Below are 23,233 nucleotides of genomic sequence, written 5' to 3'. Positions count from 1 at the left end.
TTTAAAGCGGAGAAGGAGGCACATTCACAGGATCAGAGTGTAGCTTCTAGAAGCTGAGAGTGACCCCAGGCCCACAGCCAGAAAAGAAAGCAGGACCTCAATCTTAGAGCCACAAGAAACTGAATTCTGCTAGCAACCCAGATACCTTGAAAAGCAATTATTCTTCAGAGTCTCCAGGTAAGAGCCAGCCTGGCTGACACCTTGATATTGACCTTATGAGACCCTAAGCAGAGAACCCAGTCAAGCTCATCTGGACTTCTGACCTATAAAACTGTGAGATAAGAAATGGATATTATTCTAAGCTTCTAAATTTGTAGTAGTTTGTTATGCAGTCATAGAAAATGAATACATTGACGCACTCTATACCAAGTAATATATGAAATTGTCCATGTCACTACAGGTAGCAGTGGACAGAACTCCAGAATTGTGTGCTATAATTAAAACAGTCTGCTAAGACATTATTGATTAAATTTGTTTTTCTTTGCTGGTAGAAATGAGCAAAAAAAAAAAATTTTGTTGGCTTCTGATAGCATTGGAGTGGGAGAACTAATGAAAAAAAGACAGGAAATTCTGGATGAGAGATTTGATATTGAGAGAAAGAAAATATCACAGAAAAAAAGATTCTATGTATAAAGAGTGGTGTGTTGAAGCTGGCTTGTCACAGTTTATGAAAGCCAATGTTAATTTTTCAGGAATCTTGTGAGTCAGTTAGATATAGTTATTATTAAAAAATAAGGTATAACACTTTAATTAAATAAGTTATATTAAAAACACAGCTGGGCTGGCCCCATGGCTCAGGTGGTTGGAGTACTCCTATAGCTGAGGTCGCCTGTTCGATTCCCACATGGGCCAGTGAGCTGCGCCCTCTACAGCTAAGATTGTGAACAACAGCTCTCCCTGGAGTTGGGCTGCCGTGAGCAGCTGGAGTTTGGCGATGATTTTTTTTTTTTTTTTTTTTTTTTTTAGCATTTCTTCCCAGCTCCACATTAAGTGACATCACATTTGAAGCTTGAAATTGGCCATGATGGGGGTATTTACACTATGGAAACTGGCAAATGCATTTTGTCAGCCAATGAGATACCATGGAAGTTTTTCTGAGACTTGGATCAGAGGAAGGGTCTTTTTCCTGTCAGACACAGGCCCAAGGGAACGTGAAGTCTGGCACCCTGGCAGACATCCTGCCAAAGTGAGGAGTGACCTCCGGTGAGAATGGAGGCAACATAGCAAAAGAGAGGAGAGAGAGAGAGAGACACCAGTGCATGATGTCACAGTGAGAGCCCTATTTCCAGCAATACCTGATCCTAGACTTTTTGATTAGGTGAGCCAATAAATTCCTTTTGTGTATAAGCCAGTTTGGGTTAAATTTTCTATCGTTTATAGCTGAAAACAGCCTAAAGGATACAACAGAATTTGCTTCAGGTCTAAAATCATTCCCAGCCACCAAAAAGCCTTGACTGATAATAATTTGCAGGGATGGTAAAACTCCTGACCTCAGCCTTGTTCTGTTCTTGTGAGTTATAATTCTGTGTTGGACAAACACGTGTTGGCTTCACTTAAGGGTTTAATAAGCCTCATATCATTTCCCTTGCACGCTGGGATCAGTTCTTATCAATGAACACTTTGTTAGAGGCATTCTCCTCAGGCTAACAGCTACCCTGCCCTACCTTTCTCTCCCTTGATAATGGAAATCTTTCATTCTGGGTGGGAAAGCCCCAGAAGATGAGTTATGATTTTTTTCTAACCCCTTCACAGTCATCTCATTACCCTTTATCAGATACAGTTGACCGTTGAGTAATTCAGAGGGCAAGGGTGCCAACACCCTCAAAATTGAAAAGCTGCACATAACTTGATTCTACAGTCGGCCCTGCACATCTGGGATTGGCTGAATCCATGGATACGAAACCAGCAGATACAATGAGCCAACTGTACTTACTGAAAAAAATCTGCATATAAGTGGATCCATGAAGTTTAAATCTGTGTTGTTCAAGGGTCAACTGTAGTTGCTTTCGAGCACAGGCCTCGGCTAACATAGGTGTCTGCGTCTTAATTTTTAACAAAAAAGTTCAAAAAGTAAAAAAAGAAAACAAAAAAAAAATTAAAACTAGGAAAAAGCTTATAGATTAAGGATATAAAGAAAATATTTTTGTACAGCTATACAATGTATGTTTTAAGCTAAATGTCGAAAATAGTTGAAAAGTTAAAGAGAAGTTTATAAAGTAAAAGAGTTATAGTAGACTAAGTTTACTTTATTATTGAAGAAAGAAAAATGCTTTTTTACAAATTAGTGTAGCCTAAGTGTACAGTGTGTATAAAGTCTGCAGTAGTGTACAGTGATGTCCTAGGCCTTCACATTCACTCATCACTCACTCACTGAGTCACTCAGAGCAACTTCCAGTCCTGCAAGCTCCATTCATGGTAAGTGCCCTATACGGGAATATACCATTTTCGTCTTTTATGCTATATTTTTACTATACCTTTTCTATGTTTAGATACACAAATACTATTGTGTTAAATTGCCTACAGTATTCAGTACAGTAACGTGTCATACAGGCTGATAGCCTACGTGTGTAGTAGGCTATCCCATCTAAGTTTGTATAAGCTCACTCTATGATGTTCGCACAATCATGAAATCACTTAACGACGCATTTCTCAGAATGCATCCCCGTTGTAAACTGGTGCTTGATTGTACTAAGTGTATAGAAAGTGCTCAGAAATGGTGTGTTCATAAGCAAGTCCCTGTAGAATGATCTGGTCTCGATTTAGTTTTATTTCCAACTTTACAGTTACTTTCTATGAACTGGAACCTACCAAGCCCCTGGCCAGCCTCTTGGTGCAGTTCCAGTCTACAAGGATATTCTTAATACTTCCAAGTTATTTGCAGACAGGAAACCAAAAAGTGACTTTGTTTCCCAACCACATATTTATCTATTTAGATAATTGTTACCATAGAATACAAAAGATGTCTAAGAATAATGTAGTATAACTAAGAAGAAAGAAGGAAAGATGTCAAACTGAACCAATACACAGCATGAACCTTCTTTTCAGGCTCACACAGAGTAACAACAATACAATTTTTCTTAGTATGCAAGGTCATCTTGACCTCATTTAATCTTTAACTGTGTATCATAAACAAATATTTTTCTTGGAAAACAATTTCCAGGCTACACAAAGAAATGTCAAACTCAGTTTATCAGAGCTTTAGAATTATCAGGGGAGATGAAAAACACAGTATAAACAAAAGTGCTTATTTCTATAGGCTACACTCTGTAATTACACAGCAAGAGAGGAGAAATTCTTCCATTGGTATCATGGCTATCTTACATGTATTTTTATTTATTTCTAAGAATTACAAATGGAACTATCAGGTTCAAAAAGATTTTGAAGAGATGATTTTAAACAATCAAAAAATTTTGGAGGCATATCGTATGCATGTATGATGCACGTGATCTCTTAAGAATTTCTTTTTTTAAGATGAGGTTGGCAAACTATAATCTGGTGGCCAAATATGGTCCAGCAGCTGGATTAAGCTTGTGAGCGGGAAGTTGGGATTTTTGTACTGCCTTGAGCTAAGGGTGGTTTTTATATTTTTCGTGATTTAAGAAAAAAATCAAAAGCAGCATCATACTATTTTATGATATGTGAAAATTATTTTATATCCAAATTTTAGTGTAAATAAAGTTTTATTGGAGCACAACCCACCCATTCATTATGGATTGGCCGCATTCATGCCACAATGGCAGAGTTGAGTAGTTGTGCAAAGCCTAAAGTATTTACTATCTGGCCTTTTCCAGAGTGAGTTTGCCAACCTTTACTTTAAGAGCTTTCCCCTATGAAACAATGAGGCCTTCTATAAACTGTAGACTTCTTCACAGAGATTTTTTGTGTTAGTGGTACATCATGTTTTTAAAAAAGAAAATGCATAAATTTAGTGAAGGTAATATAGTTGCCATTTCATAAAATAACAGACATGCCTTTATCAGATTTAGGATGCTTCTTTTCCCACTTTATGACAGTGTAGCATAATTATTAAGGACATGCGCTTTAGGATTGTTCTATTTCCTTGAATCTTGATTGGCTTTCTGTCAGCCTTGGGCTAGTTACTTAACCTCTTGTAAGCCTCATGTTTCCTATGAAAACAGAGTAATAATGGTACCAACCTCATAAAGTTACGGTGGTATTACATGATTTTTCTAAAAGAAATTATTTAGCTCGGTACCTGGTATGTGGTAGGTGTGCAATAAATTTTTTAAAATTATCATCATCACCTGAAAATGTCATCAACATCTGAAAATTTCTGGTGGTTTGTTCCTAGTACTGCCTAGTACTGTCAAAAACTTCTGTTTTGACAAAGAAGTCTGCAAAATTCACACAGCAAGAATCCCTCTCTCTGTATTATCTGCAGAAAAACTGCCCTAGGTGCATGAATCCAAGCATGTATTTGGCAGGAAAGTGGAAAAAGGGAGGTCTAGGATGTCTAGAAACAAAAATCACAGGAACAAAGAATGTTGGAAGGCTGGTCAGCAGCTGGATTAAGCTTGTGAGCCGGAAGTTGGGATTCTGCATGTTAGACTCAATTCCAAATTTTTCTATGGAGAATCCACAGTTCTGTGACAGGCTGTTGATGAAAGCTTTCTGCTTTAGTAGCTAAAGTCTTTTATTAGAGTGGATGTAGTTTGGTCATTTCATATTAGGTTAATACTGCGATTTTGTTTTTACTACTTGATGTCTTAGCTGATGTTTCCAACTAGAAACATTCTTATAAAATCATGAGGGTATAGTGCTGCAATTCTTGGAAACTTCGTGATTTCTTTCCTGCTGGGATTGCTGCTATCTCCTGCCTGAGCTTGTTCTGCTTCTAGAGTTATAATGACCCTGGATTAAGGCAGAGGAACCAGAGCCCACTGAACACATGATTCCTCAGCTAGAATGCTGCCTCCCTTTTTCTCCCTCATCTCGAAATAGGTCGTGACCATTGTCAGCAGAGGTGGTCTCTTTTGCTCACCAGGAGTAATCTGGAGTCAATTGTTAAATGGCATGAGAACCTTCTTTAGTTGGTTCTTACAAAACGAATCTCTGCCTAAAGAGAGCTAATGGGAGAAGTCCTCTAAGACAGACAACCCTTTCATCGCCCCATCCCCAAAAATCGTTTACAGAAATATCAGAATTCCAGAAGGCAGTGCAGTACATATTTCCACAATACAGCCAAGAAACAGAATTTTTATAAACCCGCTTCCCTTTTTCTTTTTTATTTTTAGTTTTTATAAGAGTTAGTTTGAGCCAAATTGATGACATATGCTGGGGAGCGAGATTGCAAATGGTTCTCCACTTCCTTAAAAAACAAAAATCACGTAAAACATGTTATACAAATCTGACTTGTTTTTACTTCCTGTGTTTCGTGTCTTGCCATATTGTTTGGGGGAAAATCCCTCTGGATTTCATCCTTGTTCCTCAGTGATGGTGGAGCAATTATGGTTAATCAAGTTTAGCCACTCAAAGAAAGAAAAATATACTTCAGCATTCTTACATACTCTAGTTGGTGTCACGGTTAAGAAGAAAATACAAACACGCATACATCAGCCTGGTGTGTGAGAATAAAACCCACCATTCTAATGCTCACATGCATGCCTGTGAGTGGAATGGAGTGGTGTGGAGGTGACCTCTGTCACTGGTAGGAGTAGCTCTCATCGTCGTATTCCAGCTCATCTTCATCATCATCATCTAGCAGCCCATACTTAAATTTCCGGTAGACAGTGCCATCTTGGCCCATGTAGACGATGTCATCTTCGTCATCGTCATCCTCATCATCCTCGCGGTCCCTGTACTCAAACACATGATCCTCTTCAAAGTTGGTGCTCTCGTGATGGCTGCTCTTATAGGAGGTGTAAGACTTGCTAGGGTCAGCCAGCTTTTCATAGCCAGCCTTATCTGCTGGCGGGGCTTGGCCCCGCGATTTCCTCCAGATGACCACAGCTGCCCCGAGCAGAAGTACCAGCACAATAGAGGAGGTGATGAGCAAGGCTGTCTTGGAATGCCCGGGCGCAGACTCTATCTCACTGGCTCGAAGGACGCACTCATCTGTTGGAAGATGATCCCAAAGGAAGAAGGCAGAGGGGAAGGTTGAAAGAGAAGAGACGGAATGGGGGAAAATTAGTTTCTGAGGTTAAGAATTGCATCTTTATCTTTTAAATCTAAAGTGGTAGGATCGCTCTCTCTGATTTTCTTAAAAGGCACACCACTCTACAAGATTGCCATGGGTACCCCCAGGAGAGTCCCAGTCTATGTCTGATGATGCCATCAAACCCTCAAGGTAAGTTTGAAATCCAAAGGGATCCCCTCATTCCCATACCTCATGGATCAGTTGCCAAGTGTCTATCCTTATCAATGAATTCTTCAATTTCTCTCCTGAGAGAAATATTCCATCTTGGGCGATGCCTCACTTCTTGCTAAATAACTGACTTTTTCTAAGACTAAGATCTCTCCCCAGCTACCTTTAAACCTGGTCCAACATGATTATGCTACCAAAGACAAGAGCAGATTATTTATAAGACCATTGACTCTTATCGTTGTGTGGGACCTTAGAAATTACTTCAGTCAATCTGCTGCTTGACAGTTGAGGAGACTGAGGTCCATAAAGAGGAACTGAATTGTCACATTGTCAGAGCTAAGAGCTTGTTTGTGGAGCAATCAGAATTCGAACCCAGGAATCCTAATTTCATGCTATAGTCTGGAGATATTAGGGTAAAATGTTCTGACAACTGTTTTTTGACTTTTTGGCATTCTGTGGCCCTAATCTGTCAGGAAGAGAAGTGCCACCTTTAAATTTCTTCCATCATAATTAAGATTTCTGAAGTTGAGAGCTCTGCCCCCTGTCATTCATCAGGCTCTGTTTTGATGCCTTCATTGAGAATATGGAGTAACCAAAACTGTCAGAAAAGGAAAGATTAAACCATAACTTCAGTGATGAGCTAATTTTTCTTACTTTTCACTAATTTTTTTCAGGTTGTATGATTTGGGTAAGTTACCTAATTCCCCCCCCCCCCCCATTCTTTAACCCATCAAATGGGAGAATGACAGAACTAGAGAAAAAAAACTGGCAGGCTGTGTTGGATGTACAAGTTGAAATGCACACTAAATTTTCCATAAATATTTTCTTGAACCACTTGATTCTGCCCCCAGGATTCTTTTATGAGAGATTCTAGGTACATTGTAAATGCTAGCTTAATAATATAATACTGCTGCCAATTTTTTAAGGGCAATTATTTTTGCTTATTATATATTGGCTGATTACATCCTATTCATTGCTACTCGGTCTCTCTCTCTTTGCTAGTGATAAACAAGTTTTTCAAGTTTTCTATTTTATTGTAACTTTCATTGTCATGGGATTTTGCTCATTAAGCAGAATTTCTTCTTCTAAAGTAACAGCACTATCATTATGGCTTTCATTTTGAGCAATATCAGCACAGAATTTTTCCCTGGAGGAAATATTAAAGCACCAGAGGGATGGGTAAGCAATCCGTGTGTGGTACTTGGAGATAAATACTGCCTGAGGCAGGAGAATCAATAAAAGACCTTTGGAGGTTGTATCAACTGCTAGGGCGCCATATGCAATCATGTCTTGCTATTCTACAGTCTTAGGCCTGCAGAGTCATGGTCCGCCTCTGGGATTTGGCTTCTTTGAAGGGGCAAGTGTCTCAGTGAAGAATGAGTAGGTAAGCAAGAGTGGTTAGACTTCCGCAGACTTGCCTGAGGGGGCTGTTCAAGAGGCACAGAAGGTACAGGAAAGGTGACTGACTAGTTTTCAGCTGGAACAAGCGAACAGAAACTCTGCACCCAACATGCACACTTCTGGTTTCATTTAAACCCATGTAATGAGGGTTATTATTCTTAGCTGACACAGCATGGATATTAGGCAATCATACCCTGAAGGTGGATGTGTACGAGGAGCTGGGGAAATCAGCTGCTTGTGGGGGGTGGGATTGCTGATAGAAGAAAATAATCAGTTTTTGGAAAGATGCTATTTTGAATTTAGTTCAAAAGGCTGATAAACGAAAAAAAAAAACACACAGAAATGGCAAGTAGCAGTTTTGGATCTGGGATTTACTTCACTTATAAATAGATGTGCTCCCATAAATATAATGTCTGCTTTTGTTGGGCCATGATACATCTGAACCCCAAGGAAATGATCTGCTTCAGGACTAAAGAATATGTTTTAAGAATTTATTTTTTATTTTTAAGAATAAATGACTTCATTTGAAATCTTTCTAAGTTTGTGGCAAATAAAGACCAAGTACCCATACAGATGGAGTTGGGCGTGGGAGACAATTGGGGGATTGGGAATTGGTACAAAAAGGTTTGTTTCTTCGTAGCCTTCAATGAACTTCATTTCTAAAATGCTTTAAGTCTCTAATGGGAAGCCTAGATTTGGGCTGATTTCCATAGAATGATTCTTCAATATAATATTGTCTACCCTTTTGTAGCACTGACAATTTGAATTAGATTTAAAAGAAAATCTGAACAGAAAACAAAAAATATATATAATATTGGTGTTTCCTTGATAGTTGATTCTTTTCCTTTTTTCTCAGGAGAAAAGAATAAAAAAAAGGAATAAAGTAAATTTATAAAGATGAAATTCTAGAACTATTTGAGCTCTAACGTTCGAGGCAGTATGATAATGGAAAGATTGTGGGCTTTGCAGTCCGAAGAACCCACATTCTAATTCTAGATGAGCCTCTTAACATTGTTGTGAACTTGGGCCTGCTAATCAAACCCTTTGAGCCTCAGTCTCCTCATCTGTGAAATGGGATTAATAATATCTACTTATATGAGATGATGGACAGGAAGTTTCAAGTACAGTAGGCACATAGGAGGCATTCAATAAAAAGGTAGCCATATTGAATCTCCGGAACTTTCTATCCTCTCCTGCCTGCTCCCCTCAGCTTCCTGAGGACACGCCCTTTCTTGGCAGACTGCTCTTCTTCTCTTCTCACCTGTAGTATCCTGGCAGTCACAGCACTCCTGGGTATCAGTGAGATCTGAGGTGTTGCAACAATGAAGGCAGCGGCTGTCATCCATGTGCAGCACCAGGTTGGCAGGGCACACAGTGCAGTTCTTGGTACCAGGTCCTTTGCATTCTATGCAGCTCTCGTGGCATTTTTCACAGTTAAATTTCTCCCCCTGTTAAGAACAATCAGGAGATGCCTTTTGAGTGGGGAGGGATTAAGAAAGCACTGGAGTTCCCAGATAGGAGTTCCATCTCGTCTCCATAAAAGAGGGAAGCATGCAGGGGACAGCAAAAAGGTGGTTTGGGTTGGGTCCATTTTAACTGTTCAGGGTGAAAGACAACCGTCTGCACTTGGATGGAACCATTGCTGGGACTTTTCCTTCTGAGATCTGCTGGTAACAATAGTGGGTAAACAGGCTTCTAGAATAGTTCAGGTTACAAACTGACAGCTCATGTGCTGACCACCTTGACCAGGTTGTCAAGGATAAGTTTTGTCTGGCCCATAATACATTGACCTTCACAGTTTAAAATATTTTCAATTCATTGCACACATTTCAAAGTTGGGATATTTCACATGTAAATTCATCATTCCCACATGGCAATGTGACTCTCTTATTTGATACTCTCCTGTTTGATATAATCCCCACTACTAGCTCTGTCGCCAACACATAGGTGAAACATCAAATTCCACTTTTCATCAAGCTTGCACTAGGATTTTCTTTGATGGAACACTCTTCACTCATTTACATTACCTGCTTGGACTCTGCCCCAGAATAATATAAGTTGTGATTGTTTAACTACAGCAGTTAAATCTCAGTGCGGAGGGAATTTAGTGAGAGATAAGGAGAAAGTGGCACATTGCTCCTTCACTTGTACTGGAAACGTAGATGAGGGAAGATAGCTTCCTGTTTCACTTCTGTGCTGTGTAAGGATGGTATAATAGAAAAAGAAGGAAAAGACATTATCTTTGTTGAGCACCTTTGCACGTTTACAGGGCCACTAAAGTGCTTTCTCAGTTGTTATTATCTCATCAAATCCTGGATTAGGAGTCAGATCCCTTGGGTTCAATCCCAGCTTTGTTATTTAGGATTTATATGGTCTTTACCAACTATTTAATCTCTGAACCTGACTTTCACCAAAGTGCAATGAGGGTTATTGTCAGAATTTAAAGGGAGCTCATAGGTGAATATGCTGGTCGTATTAATTTCACCATGGAGAGATTTACTTAATTTCTAAAGTTTGGAAACACAAGCAAGAAGTTAGTGGACTCAGAAAACCCATGGTTTCTAGGCAAGCAAATGAAAATATATCTCCTAATACACTAGGAAGAGATGGAGGAAATGAAAGACCAACATCAGCTGTGTAGTTCTGATATTATTTAGATGTTTCAGGTTAGACAGCAATGAGGTAAGAAAGAAGATAAGACATTTTTAATGTCTGACATAATATTCCTATGCAGACTTGAAACTTCTAAGGTTATGAATAATGAATGCAGAGTTAATTCTGAGGCCTTCATTACTTACCTTCCCCATTATTTATCTCAGATCTTAGTTCCTTTGATGGAAATTAAAACCACAGGGTGTTGGGGCGGGGGTTGGGTAGCACTATTAATCCATGATGCAATGGTAGAAGATTTATAAATATTAAACCTTAACTATAGTGAGTATAGGAATTTTAGGACTTTTTAAACTTTGCCTAGAATAACATAGAGAAAGTAGCTCATTTCCCTCTGTGGAAATGGCAGAAGGCACACGACACCCAGCTTCCAGTACCTCTCCCACTCTGTATTCCCCCACAAGACAGTCCAAGGCACAGATTCCTCCTACTAGGTGGTAATTCCACACACAGGATAAGCATTGCAATACTCCTTTTCCTGAAAGAAAAAAAAAAAATGATTCAAAGTTGTGAGACTGACCTTAGATTTCAACCTCTGTCTTGGTTCCAAAACACGTAAAAGCAAGGAATATGTCAAGTAAATTGAAACAGAAGGGTGAATTGATTGAGGATGTGATAAAAAAAAAAATCTACTACACACCAAATGAAGACCTAGAAATTATCCAATTATTTCAATCAATGTAAACTTTCAGTCTGGAAATTGAAGATTTGGAGATGATAGATCTTTTATTAAAGCAAGAGGATTTTCAAAATGAGAAATTACATAGAAAGTTTATAAAACCTTCCTTTGTCATTCTGCTAATGTTTAACTAGTATAGAGCACAAAGATGATATCAGCTGATTTGGTTGGGGTGGGGGGTCCCAAAACTTGGTGAATAAATTACGATTAGGCAGTTTGTAATTGAGAAATAACACTAGACTTGGAACTTAAAATGCTAAGGCTAAAAGGAGCTAACAGATCATTTTGTCCAGGGATTCTTACTTGTGGGAATGGTGGTGATAGTTTCCTTTAAAATTCTTTGGAAAATTATAAACTCTCTTCTCAGAAATTTGACATCCTATTTGTTTATTATTCATTCATTCATTCATTCATTCATTCATTTATTGGGGGATACTAAGTGACATTTAATTCTTAGGTCAGGGAAGCAAAAAACAAAGTACTCTGGAATTAAACAAACATAGCAAATGATGTCTTAGAAATAACCTGTTTGCTGCTTAAAATGAAACCTACACCAATACCCTAACCCAAACAAGAACAGACAATTGTTTAGCTTTTGTTTCATAACCATAAACTTAACTCTGCAACCCAGCTAGATTTGGAGGGGGGGCGAGGAAAATACGGAACCCAACGAACTGCAGTGAGAGCACAACGATTATGGGGTGTTCAAAGCAGATGGGGGTAAGGAGTGCTCTCCTGAGGTACAGAAGGGACGGTCCGGTGGTTAAGATAAAACCAGTCGAATTCATCAGAGTTGTCCACAGTCAGCAATGGCGATTTTCTTGCTCGTCTTGCCATTCCTGGACCCACAGCCTTCCATGGCCTCCACGATATTCAGCCACCTTTCACCTTGCTGCAGACCACGTGCTTGCCATCCAACCCCTCAGTCTTGGCAGTGCAGATGAAAAACTGGGAACCATTTGTGTTGGGTCCAGCATTTGCCACGGACAAGATGCCAGGACCCATATGCTTCAGGGTGAAATTCTTATCATCGAACTTCTGCCCAAGGACGGACTTTCCACCTGTGCCATTATGGCATGTGAAGTCACCATCCTGGCACATAAATCCCGGAATAAATTCTGTGAAAGCTGGAACCTTTATAACCAAATCCTTTCTCCCCAGTGCTCAGAGCAGGAACGTTTTCTGCTGTCTTTGAAACTTTGTCTGCAAACAGCTCAAAAGAGACACATGGCCCAAGGACTCGCGGTGGACAACAATGTGGAAGAACATGGTGGGGTTGATGTGGTTGCGCGCGGAGGCCTCCGGGGCGGCGGCGTCTGGAAGGCCTGTTTATTATTTTTTAAATAAATGAAAACTAAGGCCCAGACATGTGAAGTCACTCATTTGAGGTACATAGGTAATGGTTGAGTCATGATTCAAATTCAGGTTTGTTGACACACACAGTCCAGTGCTCTTTCTATCAGATTTATCTGCCTTAACACATGAACCGCCAAGTAGAGGAGGTCTGAGTCTACAGGCTCTGTTTCCTGTGGTAATCCCTTTCTCTCCTAATTCGGAGACCCCAGGAATGACTGACCCAAGCGTTTCCTTCTGTGCAGACATCAAGGGAGAGCTCTTGGAGAGAGTTTGGAGACAGGAGACCTGAGCCATAGTTTCTTCACTTAGGAAGGCCCTGGTATTTTTGCTGAGGAGTTCCAAACAGACATAAAGGACATGGAATGTGCTTGATATTATGAGTTGGAACTTGTATAGGTCTCCCCATCAGAAGAATATTGTAAATTAAAGAGTGGTTAGTTGAACTTGAATTAGAATTGTGAGTCCTGTCCTTCCCATTCAGTATGGAGTTAAATCCCCTTTTCATGTCTGATCTATGAGCTCAATCGTTTATAATGTTTCTATGGAAAAATGAATTCTGAGCTATGAACAACATCTTAGAGAGTAAAGCTTTATTTCTCAACTGCTTCTTAGACTGGGGGCTGTCTGTAGTGATATAAATTCAAAGCCATTCTATTTTTATTTTACCTCTGGCTTCATACAGAATTTCCCACATGTCTGGAACATAATTGCGGTCTCTGATGAAAGAATCAATCTTCCCCTACTTCCTTCCTCCCTACCCTACATTTTTCTAAAATATAGCTTAGATGTCTTACTCCAATTTTAAAATATAAAAGTGTGGGGTTTGTTTTTGTTTTTGTTTTTCTTTATAAAGAGAATTAAGGGTCGGAAAAATTAAAAGAGGGGGAAAAGGCAGCAAAAAGTTAGGTTACAAAATGTGTGCTTTAAGGTTGGTTACATTTTTTTCAGACCAGCAGCCATTTGGCTGAGGCCTAGATCCTGGGCCATCCTTAAAGGTACTACCTGTCATCTTGGGTAACAAATCAGCAACTCCATTTACATCTCCTACATTCATTTATTACAAAACCTCCACACTGAGGGCACCCAGAGTCTTGCAAGAGGCAGTTTGTTAGATTCCAGAATGTTCTCTATTGTTTTCAAGTTTAGCAGTCTACATTTATCATTGCTTCTAAGGATCTGCAGGAGCCTTGGGATCTATAAAGACAGCTGTGGTGTTTCCTTAGAATTCAGAGCAGCTCACCATCTGTTCTCCCTTGGACTGACCCCCATGGGATGAATTCACCAATGCAGAGCAATCCCTGGGGGCAATTCATGGCATCATTCACACAGAAAGAGAGGCAGCTCAGGAGAGGTGGGAGGGTTTGGCTACCCAGCCTGGATTTTTATTTCAAAGAGTTTTGTGAGGAGAATAAGTAAAAAGTTAAATGTATGAAGGCAAGGAATGAGCTAAATATGGAAGAATCAGTTGCCTATGAAGACATATACATAGTAGGCCTTAGTGTGCTATCCCCTGACCTACCGTTCCCCTGTACCTCAGTGCTTTTAATATTTTTTAACACCCTAATATTACTGGGCAGTCAAATGTGAATGACATACAATGTAATTGGCAAATTACTTATGTAGGTTGCTGAATTTTTCTTGTATCTTTCATGCATGCATGATGAAATGCATGATGGCTAATGTTTTAAGGAGGAAGGAATTCATACTTTTTTTTTTTCACCCAGTACGAAGCTCAAGAGAAAACCTTTCCCCAAATTTTGTAATCTATAAATTGCAAAACCAGAAGACAGCACGAAGATTCACCAACCAGAAAAGGACAGGTGTGTATGGTGAAGAAAGGACAACAGAAAAAATGAGTGTCAAAAATTGAAAGCTTCAACTTGGCAGGTTCGAGGTTCAGGTCAAATACAGGAAGGGGAGGCACAAACACTCAGGATGGCCTCAAGATTTACCCAAATATGCCCAGTCATCCCTTAGATACAATCTCAGGGAGATTGTCCCGATGAAAAAAATTGCTTGAGTTGTTTATTTATTTTTAAAATTTATTTTCAATCACAGTTGACATTCGATATTATTTTATATTAGTTTCAGGGGGTTGGGATTATGTTTTACAGAATTAGCAAATCAAAATATAGCAGTTTACCTGGCAATCCTAGTTAGAATAAAAGCCCCACAAATCTAATAATGGTTGTATCAGAGATACCTTCGACTTTTCAAAACACCTTATAGATAGTTAATATTTATCATGACACGGCCAATGACAATGCCAACTTTCCACCACTCTCCCACTGCACCCCCAATTCCATGTATTCTCTCATTTGTTATCTTATTCTGCTTAGAAGTTTTGAGCAGTAACTATACGTGCCTCCAGAATGAAAAAGAGAGAGAGAGAGAGAACACAAATTAATTATTTAATGCAGTTGGTTTGGAAGGGTTTCTTTCAAAGTTTAAAGTCAATTGGAAATGGGTGAAGAGTGGGAACCACTGGAAAGAGTGGGGAAGGGCCAATGGGAGGCATCAGATGGGTCTCTAAGGTCCCTCTTCTCCAGTCTGCCCAGCTCTGCCCTTGCTCAATTTCATAATAGGATTCAGGCTAAGATTTCATCTAAAGAAGAGGCCTGCTGCTAACAGCCATCTGAACCGATTAGTCTAAATTAGATGTGCTGTCCGGCATAGCAGTCACTAGCCACGTGTGCTATTGAGTACTTGAAATGTGGCTAGTCCAACTTGTGTTGTAAATGTAAAATAAACAGCAGAGCTGAAAGACAGTACAAAAAAAAAAGAATGTAAAAAAATCTCAATTTTTATGTTGATTACATGTTCAAATGACAATATTTTGGGTATATTAGTTAAACAAAGTATATTAAAATTAATTTTTCCTGTATTTTAAAAAATGTTATTACAAAAAATGTAAAAGTATGTGTATAGCTTGCATGACATTTATATTGGATACTGCTGAAACACCATTCTGTGAGATACATAAAATAAATTCTAGGACTGGTATGAATAGCACATGACCATTCTCACGTCAGTTTAGATTGTTCACTAGTGTAAAGCACTTTTCAGCTAGGAGTAATTTAATGTTTGTATTACTGAGAATCACTCTAAAACAATAAAAATATTGTCATTGAGCTCTCTCTCCAAGTTCTGTTTTTTCTTTTTCTTGGTATTAAGACTTAGTTCTTTCGGTTACAGTTGCAACCAGCTCAGGAAATTGGGGGCTGTGACTCTGGCCCTCTGTTTCAGAGAAACGCACGGATCCCCGCCCAAAGCAGGAAGAGGAGGCCCCGGTGCAGAACATCAAGACCAACCGCCCTGCAGCAGGTACCTCAGCCCTGCTCAGCTGCCCGGCAGGTAGCCTGATGGGCGGCAGGGGCCTCTGAGCCAGTAGCAGCTTCCACTCTTCCAGTTTTATTTTTTCTTGTAGCTTTTTCGGCTCCTCTGATTGTAGCTTCTCAAGCTTTTTTTTTTTCCTGATTCCGACGGAGTGCATAATTCCTCTGTTTTTATTCCCTCTTGTGAATCTCCCTTCTTTTTCTTTCTCTAGTTCTTGCTTTTTTTATTTTATTTTATTTTATTGGGGAAGGGGAACAGGACTTTATTGGGGAACAGTTTGTACTTCTAGGACTTTTCCAAGTCAAGTTGTTGTCCTTTCAGTCTTAGTTGTGGAGGGCACAGCTCAGCTCCAGGTCCAGTTGCCCTAGTTGCAGGGGGCGCAGCCCACCATCCCTTGCGGGAGTCGAACTGGCAACCTTGTGGTTGAGAGCCCACTGGCCCATGGGGGAATCCAACCGGCAGCCTTTGGAGTTAGGAGCATGGAGCTCTAACTGCCTGAGCCACCGGGCTGGCCCTCTAGTTTTTTTTTTTTTCTTTCTGTTTCCTTTGTTTGCTTCTCCTTTGCCTTGTTCTCTTGGCGCTTTTGTTTTCTCTACTGTTGCAGCTCCTAAGGCAGCCCCTCAAGCTGCCGTTTCTTGAGGCTTCACTTAGGGGTTTGGTCGAATCAAAAGAAACCTTAATGTTGCAGGCCACAGCCTCGCCGTCATATGTGAGCTTTGTCCTGCGCAGGTGCTCTTGGCTGGCGTGAAGCCCATGTACTCCAGATGCCGGACCTACACCTCGAAGACCAAGTGCTCCTGGAAACTGAAGGTATGGAAGTTCCTGCCTGTCATATCCCGGTAGGGGGGCAGCACCTCCCGGTAGGGGTCCATGTCTCCGTTTCCCCAAACACCTTGACCAGAACCTCCGTGCCTGGGCTTCTCCAAGCCCGACTCCTTTGGGGAGAACCATTTTTCAGGGTAGCCCCTCCAGGTGAATCGTATCTGCCTATTTTCTGGCAGCATTTCGTTCATATCCTTTTCATTGTGGAAGAAGGAGCCCCAGTCGTGTCAGGTGGGGGAATTGATTGTGAACTTGGTGACGTGCTCCTTGAGGATGGTCTTGCCGTGGAGGCAGGCCAGAAAAGGCTTACGCAGACTCTTGCTCTCCACCTCGCCCTCGAGACAGATGAAGGCCTCGGTGCTCTTGGAAATCTGGAGTGTGGAGAACTGGTGGTTGTGCTCCATGCCCTTCAGTCTTTCTATCACGTCCCAGTGGGATGGACTTCTCTGGCTGCTTCAGCTGCGGGAGGGCCACACTGATGGTCATCTTTGTGATGGGCTTGAGATGGAAGCCAAACAGATGGCAGAGCTGCACTGCCCGAGACGGGTCATGGACTATAGTAGCCGCTGCCATAGCTGGGGCTTTGGGCCTACATCCCTGGCCGCTGCCGCCCTGGCTGCAGCTTGCTGCTATACCCTCATGACCTCAGCAGGTGTGACCTCCCCTACTGGCGCTGCCACCATCTGCTGAGATGCTCTTGATCAGAGGTGCCCCTGATGTGACCCAACACCTCCACCTGCTCCTGTGACAGTGCTGAGAGCTAGAGCTACAAAGATAAGACATTAATTTGTGCCTTTGAGGACCTCAGTCTACCTCAGCGAGGGACAAAGAATAAGTAAACAATTACAAAATATTCTCTCTGGGCTGCAGGGACCTTGACTCTCCTGTTCACAGTTGTGTCGACACTGTCTGGCCATAGTGCTGGATAAATATTTATTGAATAAATAAATAGATGAATGAATGCAGAGTACTAAAGAAACACAGAATGGAGGGGTTAGGGAAGGCTTGCTAGGGGAAATGCTGATTATAAAATTTATTTAGAAAAAGGGCTAGGAGGAGCCAACATAATTTTGAAAAGAGTAACAGGAACGTATCCTACCAGCTATCAATATCAACCTAATAAGTTTTAGCAAAATATTGTAGGAGGTATTTCTTTCCTAAATGCTGAGAAGAATTCACCGTGATCATATTTCTGTGTCAAGCTATGGAAGAAAATGAGCAGATTTGGATTTTAGAAAGATCACTCTGGCAAAAATGTACAGGATGACCTGGGTTGGGGTAAGACCAGAGTTGGGGTGACATGTTGGTTACTTCAGAAAGTCAGCTAAGAGAGGCTGAGAATGAGGATAGTGAGAATGGAGAAAGAGATCTGAGTAGAGAAAGGTTTAGAAGAGAGACTGCTTAGGAGACAGAATCAACAGACCTTGAGATTTACCTCTGCTAGAGGGTAGGTAGGTTGGGCAGGAGGCAAGAGGAGGATGACTCCAAGGTATCACACCTGGGCAATTGGTTGGACAGTGGGTCTATTAACAGAAGGAGTGACTCTCAGAGGAAACCCAGATTGTGTTTACTCTGGGACAGATAAGTAGGTATCTGGAAAGTAAACATGGAACTTGGGAGAATCTGAGGCAGACGTCTTAAGTAGTTGTTGAAGTAATGAAAGATTTCTCTAGGGAGATTCCAAGCTCAACAGGTAGAGAAGGAAGACAGAATAGGAGGAAAACACTTCCCGGAAGGGCAGAGCTTATATCTGGGCCTTGAAGGATAGGAGAATCTGAAGAGGCAGCAGTGTGGTGCAGGAGCAGCCCATGTCAGAGTCAGATGTGGAAGCTGAGAGAGAGCAAAGGGTGCTGATGCTGGAGAGGACTGGTGATGAGATTGACAAACTAGGAACCTCCAAAGGTGGTGAACAAAAGAGAGGGGCTCAGTAGGATGGAAAACTTTTCATTTTTCCATTTGCACATGCAAAATGATAGCTACACCCTCACCTTTGCATTCTTTGCAAATTGGGTGGCATCTCTCACAGGTGTGCGTGCTGTGGTCTGCAAAGTAATGCTCTGGGCAGGTGCGATGACACTCTCCCTTGGAGTGGAGCAGAAAGAAAAATGTATCGCAAGACAGGCAGTCGCTGGGCTGCGGGCCCCGGCACGCCTTGCAGCTCTTGTTACACCTCTCACACCGTCTAGTGGAGTTTTCTGCATAATACCTGAAACCGAGGAGGGGAGCAAAGACTGAATTCTAAGCTTTGCTTCTAAGTGGAGTGTGGTGGAAGAATCATGGTTACTCAGACAGTATTCATTTACAAGCTGGGTTACTTTAGACTCTTTACTCGTTAGCTTCATTACTAATTATATTCACAAATCTAATGATTCTCAGGTTTCTTACCCTTAAATTGGGCATGACAATCCCTTCCCTGCTATTTGTGAGGATTAAATTAGATAATACATATGAGAGGACCTAGTACTTATCTCACGTAGTAGTGCCACATTGACTGGTCACTACCTTTGCTTTCTGTATACCCACCTGCTTTTCCACTTGAAAATTCAAGCTTTAAGTTGCATTGAATGGGATCAGGGAATGGGAGACATGTTAAATGTACCTCTGAATTCTTCTAATTTCTCAATTTAAAAAAACATCTTGAAATAGAAGGTGACATGAGTGATATTTATGTCTTCATAATAATAGCTGTAACCTCTATTGAAAAGATTTCTGGGGGCTGACTATAACTTCATTAAGTTTCTATAATACTATATACCTGATAGTACACTAGGGACTTCATCAATTTAGTATTTCACCTTGTTGAACCTAAAAATGAGACACTAGAGTGCGGCAGTTAGGAACTTGCCCTTTGGAACAAGACTGCATGGGGTCAAAGCCCAGCCATCCCACTTATGAGCTGTGCAACCTTGGGCAAATCACATAACATCTCTGTGTCTCAGGTCTATAATACGGGGATTACTGTAAGTACCTAAAATTAAACAAGTTATTACTGAGAAATTTATTAAAATAGTGCCTGACATATTATTGATTAATGTATGTTAGTGATAATTATGAATTTTATGATTAATCCTTATAGCAAACCATATGATTTACATATTATGATTTCTATTTTACACGTGTAAAAATTGAAGCTCAGGGAATTTAGACAACTTGCGTAACGGTAAACAGCTAGTAAAGTGGGCAATGTGATTTGAATTTACCTGTTAAGTACCATTGTAACAGCAGTGCATTATTTGAAGGAAAATTAAACATTTTCAAGTAAGATAGAAGAGAGAAAAGGAATCATTGTCCAAGATGAACTTCTAGAGGTCATATGACACATGTTGGCATCTCTGGACATCTCACACTGAAGCTTTGGTTTCTCTGGCACAAAACTATTAGCTTCATTAGGTTTTGTTTTGTTTCATTTTGTTTTATTTCATTTGTTTGTTTCATTTGTTTATTTTTTTCATTTGTTTCATTTGTTTCATTTTGTTTAAGTTCTACTAACTTGTTGAAAACTAACACCATGGCTAGATAAAGTTGAGCCTGCTTCTACGTAGCCATTTGTCATTGGTCTGAATGAGTACACTTGTACCTCAGTGGCCCAGTTAGTGGCAAATCAAGGCTGGTTTCACCTTCTGCAGTTAGGTGGAGAACAATTAATGCTACAAGTCAATCACTGAGATTCGGAGGTATTTGAGTGACAAGGTGATGAAAAGAGAACGAAAGAAAGCACCAACAATGAATTGAATTATTGATAAAGATCACATAAGATTCAAAACAGAAAGCAACAGGGAAAAGTATAAACCCACACAAAACAGAGGGAATACACAGGATTGAAGTCAGAAGATCTGATTTTTAGTTTTGACTCCACCATGTATTAGTAACTGTGACTTTGGGCAAGTCATTCAACCTCTCTGAGCCTTGCTTTCCTCATCTGTGAAATGGAGAGAATATTAACATCATAGGATTGTTGTAGAATCAAATCATAACGTAAAGATACATAGTGAGTGGAAATACTATGTAAACTCTAAAGCAGCATACAAACATTCTTTACTAATGTTATGAAGATGAAGAGAATCAGTAGAAACTGTGGGAAAGAAAGATTATCAATGCCAAGTAGGTTTTAAAAATAATCAAAGGGTAGTGCTAAAAGAAAGAATGAAGACTTTAGTAGATCAGTTTAAAAGAAGAATATAGTGCCAATGCTTACTTTGGTGACTCTTGCATGAAAATCTCTTGAGCCTTACAGCCTTGAAGAGGATCTTGTGCAAAAGTACAAATAATAACAGACCTCTAAGATCCTGCTCTGAGGTTAAACACCAAAATAACTGTGTATGTTGGGACAGGGTGCAGAGAATTACATACCTGCCTTTCCAAGGGAAAGAGATTTAACATCTGAAGTTTATGCAATGCATGTGAATCATTGGTTTTACAAGAGGAACCATTTCAGTTTAATATGTGCACTTCTACTTCATTCATACCCTATTCATTCCCCATTAAAGAGATTTATGGCAACCCATGCCTCTCTTCTGAATGGGCAACTTCGCACACCATGGAACAATTGTCTTCTTAATTCCATGGTCGCAATCTATTTAGATCACAGGATTTTACCCCTTTATTGTGCTTTAGAATATTTAATGACTTGATTTGAGGAAGATGGATATTCTTTACATGGGATCCACATTTCTTCAGGCACTTATTAGAATGAAGGGGAAGGGCTCAGGCAGGCCGCCCCATAACCTCTCTTGTCTGGCAGGGTCCTATCTTCATTGATCTATATGGCTGGTGTGTTTTGGGTACTACTAACGTGTGTGCTTCTTTTCTGGGTGTTGTAGTAACATGTGTGAAAAATAAGAGGTGATTTTCTTCTAGGAGCTTGTAACTTTCTTGGGAAGAGATATATAAGAAGAATAAGTTCTTGAAGGTCAACGTCTGTCTTACTCTTTTTATACATACAAGGTGTTCTTCATTAAGCATGTGTTGAATGAATGGGTGAATGAATGAGGCAAATCAAAACATAAGGCAGTGCATAGTACTAAAATGAGTCATCTAGCAGTGATTGCTTAGAACTGAAGAGATGTGCCAATTTGGGCGAAAGCATTTGGGGAAAGTCTAAGGTTACAACCTTTCAATTTGGGTCTGGAAACTCTCAATGCTCTAGTTTACTCACTGGGAAGGAAGAGTTAGCAACAGGCCTGTAATCAATCTTTCTCTTTACTGGGATGCCTGTGGATAAAAAAGGGATGACCCAGTCAAATCCTCTTCCAAGTATGCTTGTAAGAAGACCTGGTAAATACACTGGTAGTTTCTCCTAGCAAAAAAATAATAGAGAGTGCTTAACTGTAAAATGCTTTTGAAGGATACATCTGTGTGTCTAGGTTGCTTATAATAATGAATCCTGGAATTTGTGGGTTTATGAGGGCATGGCAGGTTGAAGAATTAGTGGAGAATTAAATAGAGATATTTAACTGAAATTGTTCCTTTTGTGAAATCTACGTTCCACATGCATCACTTAGACCTCTCATATTAAATCTGATCAAAATAAATCCTAATGAAGATGAGAAAGCACCTACATTCATGGTCTTGGACTTCTCTAAAGGAAGAATACTTCACCTCTGTCTTGTGATTGCTTATATCCTTTGAATTATTAGTGAAGTTTGGCCTGTGAGTTTGATTTGACAATCTGTCCCTTTGTGTACTTTCACTGGGTCACTCGCCTTTCCTGTTTCCTTTTCCATTAGTATGAACTGGCTGAAATCCTTTAGAGACTGTTAGACCTGGGTTCAACTCTCATCGTTATCCCTTGCTAGCAGTGAGAATTCAATCTGGTTATATACACGTTCTCAGACTTAGCTTCCTCAGCTGCAAAATAGGTTTGCTAATAGTGAGATCTGGAGTGGTTATGCGATTAAATTAGGGAAAAGTCTGTTGAGCAGCTTACCCTTCCCTGCACTGGGGCAGGCACTCCTTTCCCAGCTGGAACCAGCCTGGTGGGCAGGAGAGACACTGCATGCTGTGTCTTCCTTCACATGTCCTACAAGAGCTGTGGCAGGGGGCACACCGGTGGCTGTCCTCATCAGCATAATAGCCCTCGGGGCAGTCCTGCACACAGGTTGTGTCTGCCAAAGGAAGAAAAGACTCTGTCTTGGTATCAAGTATGACACGTGTCTCCCAAACCTCCTCTCTTTGCTCCCCACTGTGCACCATGGAGAGAGGAGAGGATGCAGGAGAATTGAGACAATGTCCCTGGGGCTGATGGATATCGTGGGGAGCTAACGTGAATGTCCAAGAAATAGAATCAACCATAAGGCCATTAGGAGTTGAAAGAAAAGAGAGGTCAGAGTGGACTGGCTGTGTTGGGCAGGACAGAAACCACAGCCTGTCAAACATCGAAATGAGCTAGAGTATGTGTGGGTCTCCCAGGAGAGGGAGTACATTGAAAGCAGGGCCTGGGGTAGCAAGAGTCAGGACTCCATCAAAGAAAGCAGAAAGTGTGATGACACGTTCCCACAATTTTAATTCTCCATTTCCAGCCTTGAATATATGCCCTCTAATAATGTATAAGATTTTACCCTCAGTCTGCTGTGCTGTCCACAGTGTGACTCTTGAAATTTAAATGAATTCAAATAAAATAAAATTAAAACTTCAGTTCCTCAGTT

General features: G+C 40.5%; 1 protein-coding gene, 1 long non-coding RNA gene and 1 pseudogene across 3 annotated transcripts in view; 1 reads left to right on the top strand and 2 right to left on the bottom strand.

The window, feature by feature from the left end:
• Window positions 1-2,659: 2,659 nt before the first annotated feature.
• Window positions 2,660-23,233, bottom strand: part of PCSK5 (proprotein convertase subtilisin/kexin type 5) — a 400,588-nt gene continuing 380,014 nt past the window's right edge. For both annotated transcript variants that reach the window (XM_033123075.1, XM_033123076.1), the window contains 5 exons: window positions 22,516-22,693; window positions 18,578-18,795; window positions 10,774-10,874; window positions 8,988-9,174; window positions 2,660-6,075 (listed from right to left, as the gene is read on the bottom strand). In XM_033123075.1, the coding sequence (XP_032978966.1) occupies window positions 5,663-6,075; window positions 8,988-9,174; window positions 10,774-10,874; window positions 18,578-18,795; window positions 22,516-22,693 (1,097 nt within the window). In that variant the 3' untranslated portion in view covers window positions 2,660-5,662. The remainder of the gene's footprint in view (window positions 6,076-8,987; window positions 9,175-10,773; window positions 10,875-18,577; window positions 18,796-22,515; window positions 22,694-23,233) is intronic.
• Window positions 11,863-12,306, bottom strand: LOC117031984 (peptidyl-prolyl cis-trans isomerase A-like; annotated as a pseudogene).
• The window catches only part of LOC117031985 (uncharacterized), a 51,167-nt gene continuing 44,175 nt past the window's right edge, over window positions 16,242-23,233 (top strand). Inside the window, exon 1 of the long non-coding RNA XR_004424663.1 lies at window positions 16,242-16,577. This is a non-coding gene — a long non-coding RNA (uncharacterized LOC117031985). The remainder of the gene's footprint in view (window positions 16,578-23,233) is intronic.

This window comes from Rhinolophus ferrumequinum, chromosome 12 (assembly GCF_004115265.2).
Source record: "Rhinolophus ferrumequinum isolate MPI-CBG mRhiFer1 chromosome 12, mRhiFer1_v1.p, whole genome shotgun sequence".
NCBI lineage: Eukaryota > Metazoa > Chordata > Mammalia > Chiroptera > Rhinolophidae > Rhinolophus > Rhinolophus ferrumequinum.
The sequence above is the reverse complement of the archived record's forward strand: the minus strand, read 5'-3'. Positions and strand labels throughout refer to the sequence as shown.